The following is a 13,344-nucleotide window of genomic DNA, read 5'->3' as shown; positions in this document are numbered from 1 at the left end:
CTGCGAGTAAACGCAACCAATGCGCATTTCTCCGTTGAGACGAAAAGACCTTGCTTGTGGAGATATGAGCATGACAGGGTGGCAGCCTGCTGGACTTTTGCACGTACTTGTAGACGAGTTACAGCCGAAGTCTATAGACAAATATCGTCAGCATATATGGATATGAGGATAGTACAGGGCAAAATTTCACGAAGACCTACCATCACGAGGTTAAATAAAGTGGGACTTAATACGGCGCCCCGAGTGCCGCCACGGGAGGTATAGTAATTGATGGTAGGTCCATCTGCGGTTTGTACAAAAAAGGACCTTCTCGTCAAATAATCCTGGATCCAATGGAACATTCGATCACCGATTCCGACAGCTTCCAACGAGCCTAGGATGGCTTTAAGTGTTACGTTATTACAAGTCCCTTTGACGTCGAAGAAGAGTGCCAGTGGTATGCGTTTGAGGCTTTTATGTTGCTGAATAAATGTTGTGAGATCAATCACTTTGTCAAGAGATGACCTACTTCGCCGAAAACCCGTCATGTAGTTTGGGTATACGTTGTAGCGCTCGAGGTACCATTCTAGGCGTGTAAGTATCATCATTTTCATAATTTTTCCTATGCAACTTGCGAAGGCAATACGGCGAAATGATGTCAAATCAAATGGTCACATTCCTGGCTTCAGTAGTGGCACAAGTCGACTTATCTTCCAATCCTGGGGAACAATGCCCGCCTGCAATGAGTGGTTGTAATAGCATAACAACCGTCCCCTGGTCTCCTGTTGAAGGTTGGCTAGAGCAGCGTAAGTGATGTCATCGGGTCCTGGTGAAGATGATCGTCGGGAAGCCGCCAAAGATCCGTCAAGTTCTTCTATAGTGAAAAGATTGTCCATTTCGGAGATGCGGGATTTAGGGATAACACTTTTAACGGCGCCAGCGGACAAGGCGGACATACCAGCGATTCGCGTACAAAACTTATTTGCCACTTCAAGTAAAGTGCGGCCTATATGTAGGGATAAAGCCATGAAAGGATGTCTTTGTTTGGGAGTCGAGCGCAGGCCACGAATAGTGCTCCAGATGCGTGACAACGGCTTTCGGGGATCCAATCATTCGCAGAATTATTTCCAGCGTTCCTGTTCAAGTTTGTCTAAACGTCGTTGGACTTTTTTCTATAGGCGTCGTGCCAGCCTCAAGTCGCATATTGCTTTCGTCCGTCTGTATCTCCTTTCCGCCCTTCGGCGAAGCGCACACAGTTTTTCCAGTTCAATGTCGAAATCTGAACGCTTGCCGGTGAATGGGAGGAGACAGGAAGCTTCCCTCATTGCCTCTTTGATGACATCCTCCAAGTTCTGGTCAGGGTCTTCATGGCGTGTATTTTTCATGAGTCGCTGAACTTGGGACCAATCAATTCTTCGTATTGTGGTCCTAGGAGAGGAGTTAGTAAGACCCCTTATTCGCATATAAGTTGGAATGTGGTCACTCCCATGCGTTTCGATGCCTGAAAACCAGTGCACTTGCGACCGGAAGTTTCTGGATACCGGGGTCAAATCGAGGCAACTGCTGTACGTAAGGCCCCGCAGGCATGTGGGACAGCCATCATTTAGGAAACATAGGTCGTGCTTTGAGGCGAGTGACACGAGGTTTCTTCTTTTAGCATTGATCGTTGAACTACCCCAGAATAAGTGATGTGCGTTGAAGTCCCCAGTTATAACCCACGAGCCCATAGTTGTTATCAGTATGTCTCGTAAACGGTCTTGTTCAAACCGTCCGAATGGTAATATGTAGACACCAATGAGTGTGAATGACACTTTTAGCTTTTTAACACGTAAGCAGACATATTGATTGCCATCTTGTGGTTGAACTGCGTGATGTACATATGTGAAATCTGTGCGAATGTACACAACCACCTTGCTGCGTTCCTGGTACGTTGTAGAAACGAAAGATTCATACCCTGATAGTTTAGGAGGCTGTTGAACGTTTGGCTCACATGTAACTATTACAGAAATACGATTCATGTATATATAGTGACGGAATGAAGATATGCGAGATCTCAGGCCTCTCGCGTTCTACTGAAATATCGACGCTTGTCGGACCTCGTTGCGGAAGGAGAAAATTGGTCGAGCCATGGTTGCTACTGGAAACTTGCAAATACTGGACTTGGAGCATCCAGTAATTGTAGTGCACTCTGAGCGCGTGGAGACTTCAGACTGCTGCACAGCTTTCGCATGGCATCCAGCAGTGTTCGTAACATTCCTATGACTTCTGTATCCTCCTCAGGCAGCTTGTCAGCAGCTGGCTGGAGGAATGTAACTGTCGATGTGTGCTTCGAATTAGCAGGTGGCTGTGATTTTGGCAATGAAGGCCAAACTGATTCATCTGCAACATTGCTGTTCGTTGGTTTGTTGACCGCGCTGGCCATCGTTGGTCTGGGAGGCAAGAATGGTGAAAGAGAAGGGTGTAGGAGTGGCGCTGTCGATGCAGCGTCTGCGGCAATTTTTGATGAACTGCGGCGACGATGACGCCTCTTTCGGACGGTCCTGGCAGCCTCTCGATGCTACAAATTGTCTCTAACCGTTTGTTTCAATACCGCTATTTCTTTTTGGATTCTGGGTCATTCTTTTGACAAAGCTGCATGTGACCCATGACAATTCGAGCATTTGAGGGTAGTTGCTTCGCAGTCATCCGCAGAATGGGCTTCAGCGCAACGAGGACACACCGTCTTATTTTCGCATACGCTTCTCACGTGGCCCAGCTTCATGCACTTATGACACTGTAAGGGCTTCGGTACGAAAGGTCGCACAAAATGCCGAAAATGGCCCACCTTACGTGTGCAGGAAGGAGTCGCCCTTGAACATAATCTTCAAGCAGCATGAGTTTCCCAAACGGACATCTTTTGCGATGATGCAGACTTCATTTGCCGGTTTGACCAGAACATCGAAGTCGGAGCTGGGAATTGCAGTATCCACATCGTAGATGACTCCAGTGACGATGTTAGAGCTCACAGGAATGTAGGAGCGAACTTTCATTCCCCCAGCTCGTTGACGTGGCGCAGTATATTAAGTGCCGCAGCATGTGAAACGTCGATGGCCAATACGTTCTTACGCGTGTTAACTCTGATGTCTGTGATCTCGTTTGGCACGAGCCCTTACAGCATCACCGAAACAAATTGGCGCTTCATGTTACCGCCAGGTACCTCAGGGACAAAAAGGATAGTGTTTGTCACGGGTCTTCTTGGCACTCTGTCGTTCAGTGTACTCGATGACGAAGATATTCTGACGTTCCGCCTCTTCGCTTCACGGCTCAGCACCAGCTTAAAATCGTCGTCGTTGGAAGGCTCTTCGCTGCTCATTAAGTAAACAAGAGCGCCCTCGCTGTCGTAGTCGCTGTAGAGTCCCGTACGCTTCCTCGATGCGGCCACCGCTGACGCCGCCGTAACTGGCGGACGTCCGTGGAGGTCCACGTCCATCACCGGTGGACATGGATGTGATATTCGCGAAGTTCACTTATAATTAGGTGAAAAAAGAGAATACCTACTGAAACAGCGATCTGTTAAGGAATCACTTCGTCGTCGTCTCGGTATGGTGGGAAGAACTTCAATGGGTGCCGAACGTCAACCCAGGGTTAACTCGTACCACACCCATATCACGATTGTCGGGCCAGTGCCATCAGCCTTACCTCGCGCTCTTTCGTTAAGGTGGTGGTACCACCCCGGCCGCAACCACTCCGCCTTTTATGCATTGTTTACAGATGCACTGGGCTCGCTGCGCTTCATAAGGAAAACTGAATTATGCTTCTTCAGAAAGCTTATTATCCCCTCTTTAAATGACATCTGATTTTAATGCCTGGTCGGCAGCGTTACCTAGTACTGATGAAAACAGTGTGAGCAACAAAAGCATTTTCGCTGTACAACCCTCTGTTGTACTGTGAGTAGGGTGAAACTATTCAACCCAACAAAGCGAAATTTACTCTGACTTTAGACGAAATACCAATCAAGGTTTCTATGAAAAGATATTGGTCATAAACTAAGTAGCATTTTTTTACGTTACATTGAAAATGGGCAAAGTAATGAAGATTTGTGTAGGAATATCTTGCTGTCCGAGCAGTGGTTGGTTAGTTTTTACATGGTTCGGTGGGCCTCTCGTTAAGGTTTAGAGGAATGGTCGTGTCTTTGTTGTTGAATTCCCCGATGTGCGCCAGGATCCACTTCAGGTGTCTGGGTGCAAGTTTTTTGTTCCGAAAGTCTTCTGCTCTAGCGAACACGATTTTGGATGCTTCGGTAGAGACCAATACTTTTCTTAGGTTCCTAAGAGCCATCTTGGAGTCACTGATTCTTAATCTGTCGCATTTTTTCGACCAATGAATGCCGCCAGTACAATGGTTATTTCTTCTGCTGCCTCTGACGATGTTCTCCTCACGGAGCCTCACGGTCATGGTTTTCGCTTTCGTGTCTATGACCGCCATTGTGAGAACGGAACCACGCATGACCCTATTACCGATGTCATTATTTCGAGAATACCAGTTGGCGCCTACAAAAAGCCCCCGCTCCCACGTGCCGTATATAGTTTTCAAGAATCATTTTCAAGCGGAAGTTTTGTCTCTCAACGTTGTGCACAGGGGGCCTTTTTTGAGATGTTTTCCTTGATGATCGCGGACCTGAAGTCGGGTAAATGTGCGTCTTGGGACGTTTCATTCCATGGTAATTATTCGAGATATTTTTCCTAACTTTTCTACCCGCTATGGTTCCAGACAATCGTTCGAGTCACGCTATCCTCTGTGCTTCAGTTATCTCATCTAGCGTGTTATGTACACTGAGTTGCAGCCTTTCGTTCTTTCTGTGTTGCGGTAGATCCAGCGCAGCTCTGTACGCTTTTCTAATCAGCGTGTCGACCTTGTCCTTTTCGGCCTTGTTCCAGTGGAAGAACGCCGCTACGTACGTGACCTAATTGATCGCTTGCCGTGCTTCCGCTCAAGGACTTGTGGCTGCACATACACACAATATCCTCTCCTGTTTCGCCATCCGCATTACGTCCTGTGCGTATCGTCTGGACTCCTGGACACGCCTCTGTCCATGGTAATGAACGCGTTAATGTGGTTGCCCGAGAGCTGACCGGCCGGGCTCTATTGGAAGAGCTGTCCAACCCAGACGACGCATCGACCGAACCACTAAACTACAGCGCTACGCTGGAGTACTACCGGCAGAGCAATTATACGTATCCTACCCCCCATCCTTCACTTTTCTAATCAGCGTGTCGACCTTGTCCTTTTCGGCCTTGTTCCAGTGGAAGAACGCCGCTACGTACGTGACCTGGTTGATCGCTTGCCGTGCTTTTGCTCAAGGACTTGTGGCTGCACATACACACAATATCCTCTCCTGTTTCGCCATCCGCATTACGTCCTGTGCGTATCGTCTGGACTCCTGGACACGCCTGACCGGCCGGGCTCTATTGGAAGAGCTGTCCAACCCATACGACGCATCGACCGAACCACTAAACTACAGCGCTACGCTGGAGTACTAGCGGCAGAGCAATTATACGTATCCTACCCCCCATCCTTCACTTAACAGAGCAGATGCTGTCGCTTGGTGGCAACTACAGACTAAATCATTTCCTTGCCTTTGTATGCTAAATCGCTTTCATCCGACTCTCTACCGCTTCTACTGCCCCTTCTGTGGATCCGTACCGATGGTGTACCAATCCACGTGGGAATGCTCTGCCCCACAGGGCGTTCCTCCCATTCCCAACCCCACCCTTTCCTCTTGGGAGTCTGCAATGCTCAGCTTGCGCCGGCAGGAACAGCAACAGCTGGTCCAGCGGGCTCGCAGGGTCACGCAAGGCAATGGAGCCCTGGACTGAGGGCCCCACCCAAAGGAGGCCCAGTCTGCATTTGTTATCCATAAAAGTTTATTCTCTCCCTCTCTCTCTTCTTTACGCTCACATCACACGCACCAGCCCTTGAAGTATTTCACTCGCACATCACAGCTCCTTTACACTCGGCGTCGGTAGTTTAAATGCGAAGCATTTTTTAGTGAACTTCAGCGACTTTGAGCGTATCTATCTATCTATCTATCTATCTATCTATCTATCTATCTATCTATCTATCTATCTATCTATCTATCTATCTATCTATCTATCTATCTATCTATCTATCCGATTACGTTTAGGTGTTCTAGTGGTCACCCCCTTAACTTCGCGTGAACCAAAATTAGCATGGGAGGGTAAGATTGTTTGACAAATATGACGCGCTGGTCAAGACACGAATAATGTTACCATCCCATCGCGTACGTCGCCAAACACTTCCCGCCAGACAGTGGCACATACCCACGGGCGGGTATGTGCCGCTGGTATGCGGGTATGTGCCACAGGTGATTGACACTTAGTATCCACCCAGGAACGACCCGGGCAATCAGAACAGACACGGGCAATTTTAACCCGTCAGCGTTATGCAATACCCGACATCCGTAACGTTGACCGAACGAAAGCATAGAATAAATGCCAGTGTTAAGAAAAACTTCACATAGGGAGCGTTGACCCACCAACGAATGCAAATAAGTTTCAGGGTCCAGGCAGGAATCGAACCCAAGCATTCTGCGAGGCAGTCAAACATTTTACCACAAAGCTACGCCAGGTCTCGGAACTACTTTTCAAATAGACGCTGATCTTCGTGAAATGTCAATAGTGGTTGCTGTGCCTACCCAATTTCATAAGCATTACATATGTACTTCTTTTATACAGCTGTCACGTCGAGTTAACGTCAATTTTGGTTAGTTGCCATGCGCTGCTGTTGATTTATGTAACTGTGCCTAGGGCCAGCATCATCGCGAGCATCAGCGCTTCATATCAGATTCTGATTTTGGTAATACACATGTTCCAGTTGACATCGTAGCGCAAGTATGAACAACTGGTGATATAAACATCTCCAACTCGTCAACATATGTCTGTGCGTGCAACATTTGTACATATATTTAGCGTCAGTTTATGCCGTGTTGCTCAATAAAAAAATAACGCAACACGGTCAACTTCCCTCCGCATGCTTCGCATATCGTTGATTTCCAGGTACCGGAGATTTGCTGAATTTTTCTAATATTAACGCTGAAATTTTACACCGGCATACAAAATTGTTCCACTATTGTTTTCAACGGCGTAACTGTCCCAGGAGTGAGCCTGACTACAAATGTGCGTCCTCGTCGGATGTCCTGCTCTGCTTTCTAGGTTCACCAATAGATAGCACACATGAAGGCTCCCTAAATCATGGATGAGATATTTTTAGAGATAATATTTTTTAAAGCAAAGTTTGAGACAAATGTAGGAAATTGGGGGAGGAGGCTATGGAAACTGTCTCTCAGGAAGAACACCTCAACCGAAACACCCATGGTGTATATAGATAAAAGAGAGAGTGAGATAACAGATTACGTTAGATTAAGAAAAGAATAAAAAATAAAACAGAAAAAGTTGTTACTTGCAAGGAGGAGGAGAACTGGTTAGCCGTGTCGAGCGGCCTAAAAAAGTTGCACGCGGAGTAAGCAGTGGCCACACAGTGAAAAAACGAAGAAGTGGCTTGAGTGTGAATAGGGCCCTAAGTCACTTTAGCCGGGACGGGTGATGCAGGAGCTGCCACACGTCCGCGTTTGTGAACCTCTACTTCAGGACGAACCCAATCAGACACTACACGCAAGAATAAGACAGAACAGAAAATCACAAATAAAACGCACAAGAACCGTAAATCCACTGTTCCTGCAGATTTCAAAAAATGTGGAATCGAGGTACGTTGTTAGCCTTAGGCTGCAGCAAAAACTTTGCTTGGCGATAAATGTTTATTTACCATCTATTCGATGTTTTTGTTGACATTTTTGTGCATACACCATGACGTCAATTCATAAAGCATCCAAGTTTATTGGCTTCATTTTGTCACAGGGTAAAATATTATACTAAAAAGCGCTTTTGAAATGTTTCAATTACAGCAAGAAGTTCCGCTTCGTGGTCTGCATGCAAAAGAGACATGAAGTTCTCAACCCAATATGATATAGGCAGCAAAGGTTACGGGGCAAAAATCACTTGGGTTGCTGGTGGCATCGCGAGGCCAATGAACGTCGCCGTACAGCACATAATGCAGGGGTAGTCTCGTAGCAAATGTCCGACTTCTCGATAGCGTGGCCGGCTGGCGCTTCTCATCCACGTGATCCGTTGCTCAATGCCTTCTGGTGGCCGGCGGTAGTGGACGTGTGCTACCGTCAGGTTTGGCATGGCGAGGTGCAAGCCATGCAGGATCTTATTTACATTATCATCCGACGCAAGCTCACCCGTTATAAGGCACACATATTTAAGGCTCTGAATGAGGGCCAGGTTAACCTGCAATGCAAGTATATGTCATTTGGTTAACAGAGTGAGGCGAATAAATAAACAACCACCGCTATTTGATCAGACTGAAAAAAATATTGGTTGTGTAAACAAGAAAGCTAATGTGCTTGTTCCGTTTCCCGTAACCTTTAATCCTCGCCTTTTATTTACGATTTAGACACTGATTTAGGACAGGTGAATCAAAATAGCATGAAGCATTCGCAGGCCGCATGGCGTACTGGGCAGGCATTTTTCATTAGGAATCGGTGAAACCTGGTCCTAAGAATTTTGCTGGAGATCCAAAGTGATCGCGTTGCATTTTCAGTTTCAAACATGGATGGCAAACGTGCAAACAGAAACAGGACATCCAGGCTCAGAAGAGTGACATTGGCATACTTGCCACTCAACTTGGCAGCCTCGTACGACTGAAGTGCCACGCTACTCAGCTAAATTGGGCTTGTTCGGTCACGGGTCACAGCGGTCAAATTTCTCTGCAGGTGCAATGCATTATACTTGTAATGCTGCATTTTACACTTTAAGTGCGATAAGGTATGTTATCGATAGTGTACCGGAAGTAAAATACTATTGTGAAAAAAATGTCGAGGGCTGTCTCAGTACTAAATATTTAAGGTAGAATGCAATGGACATGTCGGACAAAAATCAACCGCTAGGAGATAATATGACCTCGATGATGTTGCCATCTTACGAGCTACGCACAATCTTCTTGCACCGTAAGTAAAATGATCAAATGCTTACATTATTTATAGGTGTTGTCCAAGACAACAGGTCTTTGTTGCAGGGCGGTGCATTGAAAAGCGAAGATAACGACGCACACGCGAGAACAAAGCTGCACTTAAGAAACATGAAATACAGGGCGACAGCAAAATCAATTTCAGCTAATTTGAACGGTACATGAAATGGTCATTTGCGCGGGAGGGTATACCAGCTGCGGCAAAACAATGCTTTAGGATGATTTTTTAGGCGTTTAAGGCAAGCAGCCTACTGCATAATAGGTGCACTGACGAAAACACTCAACTCTGGGCTTACCACGCTTTGAAATTGTCAGGTAATATATATTTTAAACTGCTTATTTTATTCATTTCTTACCTAACAAACATAGTGGCACCAACGTTAGGATATTGTCAAGTGCAGCGCATGACTATGAAGCAGCTCACATAAAAAATTGGCCCTATATCTGCATGTTACACCGTAGATATGTCGTCGAAAGACAAAAGTCTTGCGTCTGGAGAGAGTGAACAAAACGTTTATTTGATGTTCGGCGCAAGCCAATCTGTGAATGGTATTCTGGAGGCGCTGCGTTAGAGTGCCTCGAGTGAGCAGCGGATGTGAACCAGCGCATCAAGTCACGTCACACGTGAAACATGAGCGCTATCTGGCAGTTATCCGGCAAAACGGGGCGTGTGCCATGCGCGACCGCCTCTGAGGTGATAAGGTGTAGAACGCAAGGCGACGGGTAGGTACCACCACCGTGTCGTCTTAGTGAATCTTTAGAAGCAGTTGTCGTTTCGTGCAATCGTTGCGTAGCTAGCGCAGCGTTATAAAATATTCCATCCTTAAAACGACTTATGTATGTCTTTTCTGGTAAAAATACACAATATTGATGAGTTGTTATGGTGGCTGAGATAGGCGCAATATTTGTTTTTTTAATTGATGATTGCACAAGTATGAACGCTGAACCTTGAGCAATAATGGTGGACGCAGCGGATGGAGTCGGCCGTTTGGAGCACCGTTTGGTCACTTTGGTGCAGTTTAGGGTGCCGTTAAGGGTAGACAAAGAGACAATTGTACCGACAGATCACAATTTTTGCGTCGAAGGTCCCTAAGAAAGACTATCGTCTTTAAAATCTCGTAATACTGCGCAGGCTACACAGCGCACCCATCATTCATGTTGAATCTGAATTCGCGACTATTCATATTGTTGGGCAAGTCACTGAATTGGATAAGTTGTACAAAAAGGAAGGGTAAAAATGAGTTTTGACTTATGTAAAAACAGATGTTCAGACAGCAATTTGCCAGCCACTTTGAACAGAGCATACGCATGCGTTTTAAGCTAAAGAACATTATTATGGCCGCCTGTGGCCCAAAGTACATTTCACAGAGACATGATACAATAGTATACTTTTGTAATGACGTCCATACTTCCTACAATTGAGTGCCAAGAACATGGATGACTCGAAGTGATGGGGTGGGGGGCGCTATTTCATGATAATACTTCCAAAGACACTATAACATTTACCAGTTTACTGTCTTCAACCGTTGGGGTTTACATGCGAAATCGAAAATATGATTATGAGGCACGCTTTATACTTGGGGACCACGGGGGCCTCTTTTTTTGTCGCCCGAAACGAAAGAGTGCCGCGAGTCGAACCTGTACTTCGAGTTAAACAACGCTGACACGAAAGTTATCTACCACAGCAGAAATAGTTCAACTAAGTAATCATCCAGGCTAATTGTGTTAGGTGTATGCTAAGTGTCGTCATACTCAGTGCATGGACCCAGCCTTCCATGTGTTTTACCTTTTACCTGAACACGCAACAACGGCATCTTCAAAGTGTTCTGCGGTGAACGAGCAGTTCGGTAGGGCACTGGGCTTGATTTATACAGTTTTTTGTCAGCATTAGGAATTGAATGAAAGTGATCGGAAAGAATACTTACTATGAAGGACTGATCACACAGCGGCAACCAGTCCTGCTGAAGCTGGAGGTACCACAGGTTACCATTGCCAGGAAGCAGTGTTCCAAGCGCCGCATAGCTTTCGCGTACTGTCTCTGGGCAGTTTATAAGCCGCAGCTCCGTGACATTACAGCGCCGAAGAAATTTCAAAGATGCTAGGCTCGGCAAGTCGCAAAGGGTGAGCCGGAACTCCTTGCGAAGATTGTCGCCGCTGAGTACGGCCACGCCGTCGTCGTACAAGACAAACGGGCTTTCACAAACAGCGCAGTGGACCAAGTAACCTCGGCGGTACACACGAACGTCCAGATCTTGGAGAGCCGGGCAGCTACTGACGAGACGCTGAAGTGCGGACGGATGGCGGAGCCCGCAAGGCGGAGTTGAAAGTGCCCTTAAAGTCTTGATATTGGCGACTAATAGCACCTTCGTAAGGTCAAGGTCGAGGCCAAAGTGGAAAGAGTTGACGTTGAGCTCTTGCAGATTCCTCGCTGCTTTAACGAAGAATTCGCGAAGGCAGGGAAAGAACTCTGCACCCAGCGTCGGATAGTGCGTGCCTTCCGGTTCTTCCGGAACTAGGACGAGGCAAAGACGGTGCACTGATGTCCAGTAGGCCATTTCGCAGGCGGCGCTGATACGTTGGGACAAATGTTCGGGTTGGTAAATGGCTAGCAGTACGAGCTGGGGCGGCAAGTCAGCGTCACCATGTCCGTACGCAATGTCAGCAAGCTGAGCGAAACTGTAGTTATGGGAGTGCGACTGGGAATAAGTGACGTTTGAGCTGATTTGCAAGCAAGTCTTGAAGCCCACCTCCACGGGCATGTCCAGTTTTAGAGAGGCCGGGACATCTGAGGAGAAGGTGAAATTCTTAAGCGTAGAGATGCCCTCGACGATTTCCTCACAGTATAGAACCGCGTATGACAACTGTCCGGACATATAGTGCACATGCAAATCAGACAGGCCCGGGCAACAAGACAAGAAAACCACGAGAAGTGCGAAGTTGCTGGCGCCCATCACCTCGGCATACATGCTGCGCAGGCTGGAAGCTGTGCGGCCGCGCGCGCATTGCACGAGAACTTTTGTCATCTCACCGGCTAGATCATGCTGCGCCACGAGGGAGAAGTGCAGAAGGTCTAGAAAAGGTAGCTGGAGCAGCAGGGACATGATATCACTCGCCTTGAAAGGACAGGCCACGCAGCGCAGCTTGCGTAACATGGTGCATCGTTGTACGCACTTGAGCAGTTGGTCGGGAATGGCGACGAAGCAGCAGGTGACATGAAGTTCCCGCAAGGCTAGTGCGTTGTCTTCATCATTCAGGTAGTCGGCTAAAACCTCCTCAGTTTGATTAGCAGGCAAGAGAAACCACATTGCGACAGTCTTCTTCTGTATCAACAGTACGTCTCAGTACTGTAGACGGAGCGTTGCGATCACTGGAACTATAGCGGTTCGTTCCTCGAAAAGACGGCAGGGTGGCTGCTACCTCAGGCCTTTCCTTTCTGTCGAAATATCGTCAGAACGCATCTATTTAATACGAAGGTTGCTGAATGAAAATGCGCATGATGCAACTGTTCTAAGTGCGTTATCAATGCGGATGATGCACGATGGGAGTATTGGTATGGAAGGTATAGATATAAACGCACCAAGCGTGCTGCTGCGGTGGCTCGAATTTTTCATGACGCGATATCTGGCTGGTTGATGCGCATGCGCGAAAATTTCAGAAGGAAACTTTTGACGAGTGACAAATTTTGGGTATAACAATTTTTGCGTAAGCGAGTGAACAATTTGCTTTCGGCATGGGGCAAAGCGAGCGCAGAGCGCATTGTAGTGTGTCAGACACTGGGGCAGTTGATTGATTGACTGATGTTTGTGTTTAACGTCGCAAAACCACCATATGATCATAAAAGGTGCCGTAGTAGAGGGTTCCGGAAATTTGTACCACCAGGGGTCCTTTAACCTGCACCCAAATCTGAGACGATAATGCCTAGAGCCTTTTCGTCTCGAATAGTCTACAGAAGTTTTGTCTCGAATGTCTACAGTATTTTCTATAGAGACGACAATATCTATATGTGTACAGAATTTTAGTCTGTTTCGAAAATGCTGTTGCCGCAGCCGAAATTCAATCCCGCAACCTGCGGGTCAGCAGCCAAGTACCTCAGCCACTGGACCACTGTTGCGGGGTGATAGCGTGACATTGGCATCAAACAGAGCAAGACGATGAATGTGAAAAAGGCAGAACGGTAGCATGAGCAGGAAAGTGGTGCAACAAATTTGAAATCGAGAAAATACGGCTCGGCAGAGGCGTATGGCCGTACGGTACCTGGCGCGGGATTAAGGTGCTTAC

The 13,344-nt window shown here is 47.0% G+C and overlaps 1 protein-coding gene across 1 annotated transcript; it reads right to left on the bottom strand.

Moving 5' to 3' along the window:
• Positions 1-7,847: 7,847 nt before the first annotated feature.
• LOC119170676 (uncharacterized) lies at positions 7,848-12,563 on the bottom strand. Its single transcript, XM_037421906.2, has 2 exons — positions 10,992-12,563; positions 7,848-8,327 (listed from the first exon to the last, which is right to left on the bottom strand). The coding sequence occupies exons 1-2, from the start codon at positions 12,369-12,371 to the stop codon at positions 8,016-8,018; spliced, it is 1,692 nt and encodes a 563-aa protein (XP_037277803.2). The 5' UTR covers positions 12,372-12,563; the 3' UTR covers positions 7,848-8,015.
• Positions 12,564-13,344: the final 781 nt, after the last annotated feature.

This window comes from Rhipicephalus microplus, chromosome 2 (assembly GCF_043290135.1).
Source record: "Rhipicephalus microplus isolate Deutch F79 chromosome 2, USDA_Rmic, whole genome shotgun sequence".
In the NCBI taxonomy this organism is placed as follows: Eukaryota; Metazoa; Arthropoda; class Arachnida; order Ixodida; family Ixodidae; genus Rhipicephalus; species Rhipicephalus microplus.
Note: the sequence above shows the minus strand (reverse complement) of the source record. Positions and strands in the feature narration are given on the sequence as shown.

What these genes read in the sequence shown, in the direction of transcription:
- LOC119170676 (XM_037421906.2), bottom strand. Translation starts at nt 12,371, where the DNA reads ATGTGGTTTCTCTTGCCTGCTAATCAAACTGAGGAGGTTTTAGCCGAC. An exon ending in TGTGTGATCAGTCCTTCATA is followed by an intron (nt 8,328 to 10,991) that starts GTAAGTATTCTT and finishes CTTGCATTGCAG; the next exon opens with GTTAACCTGGCCCTCATTCA.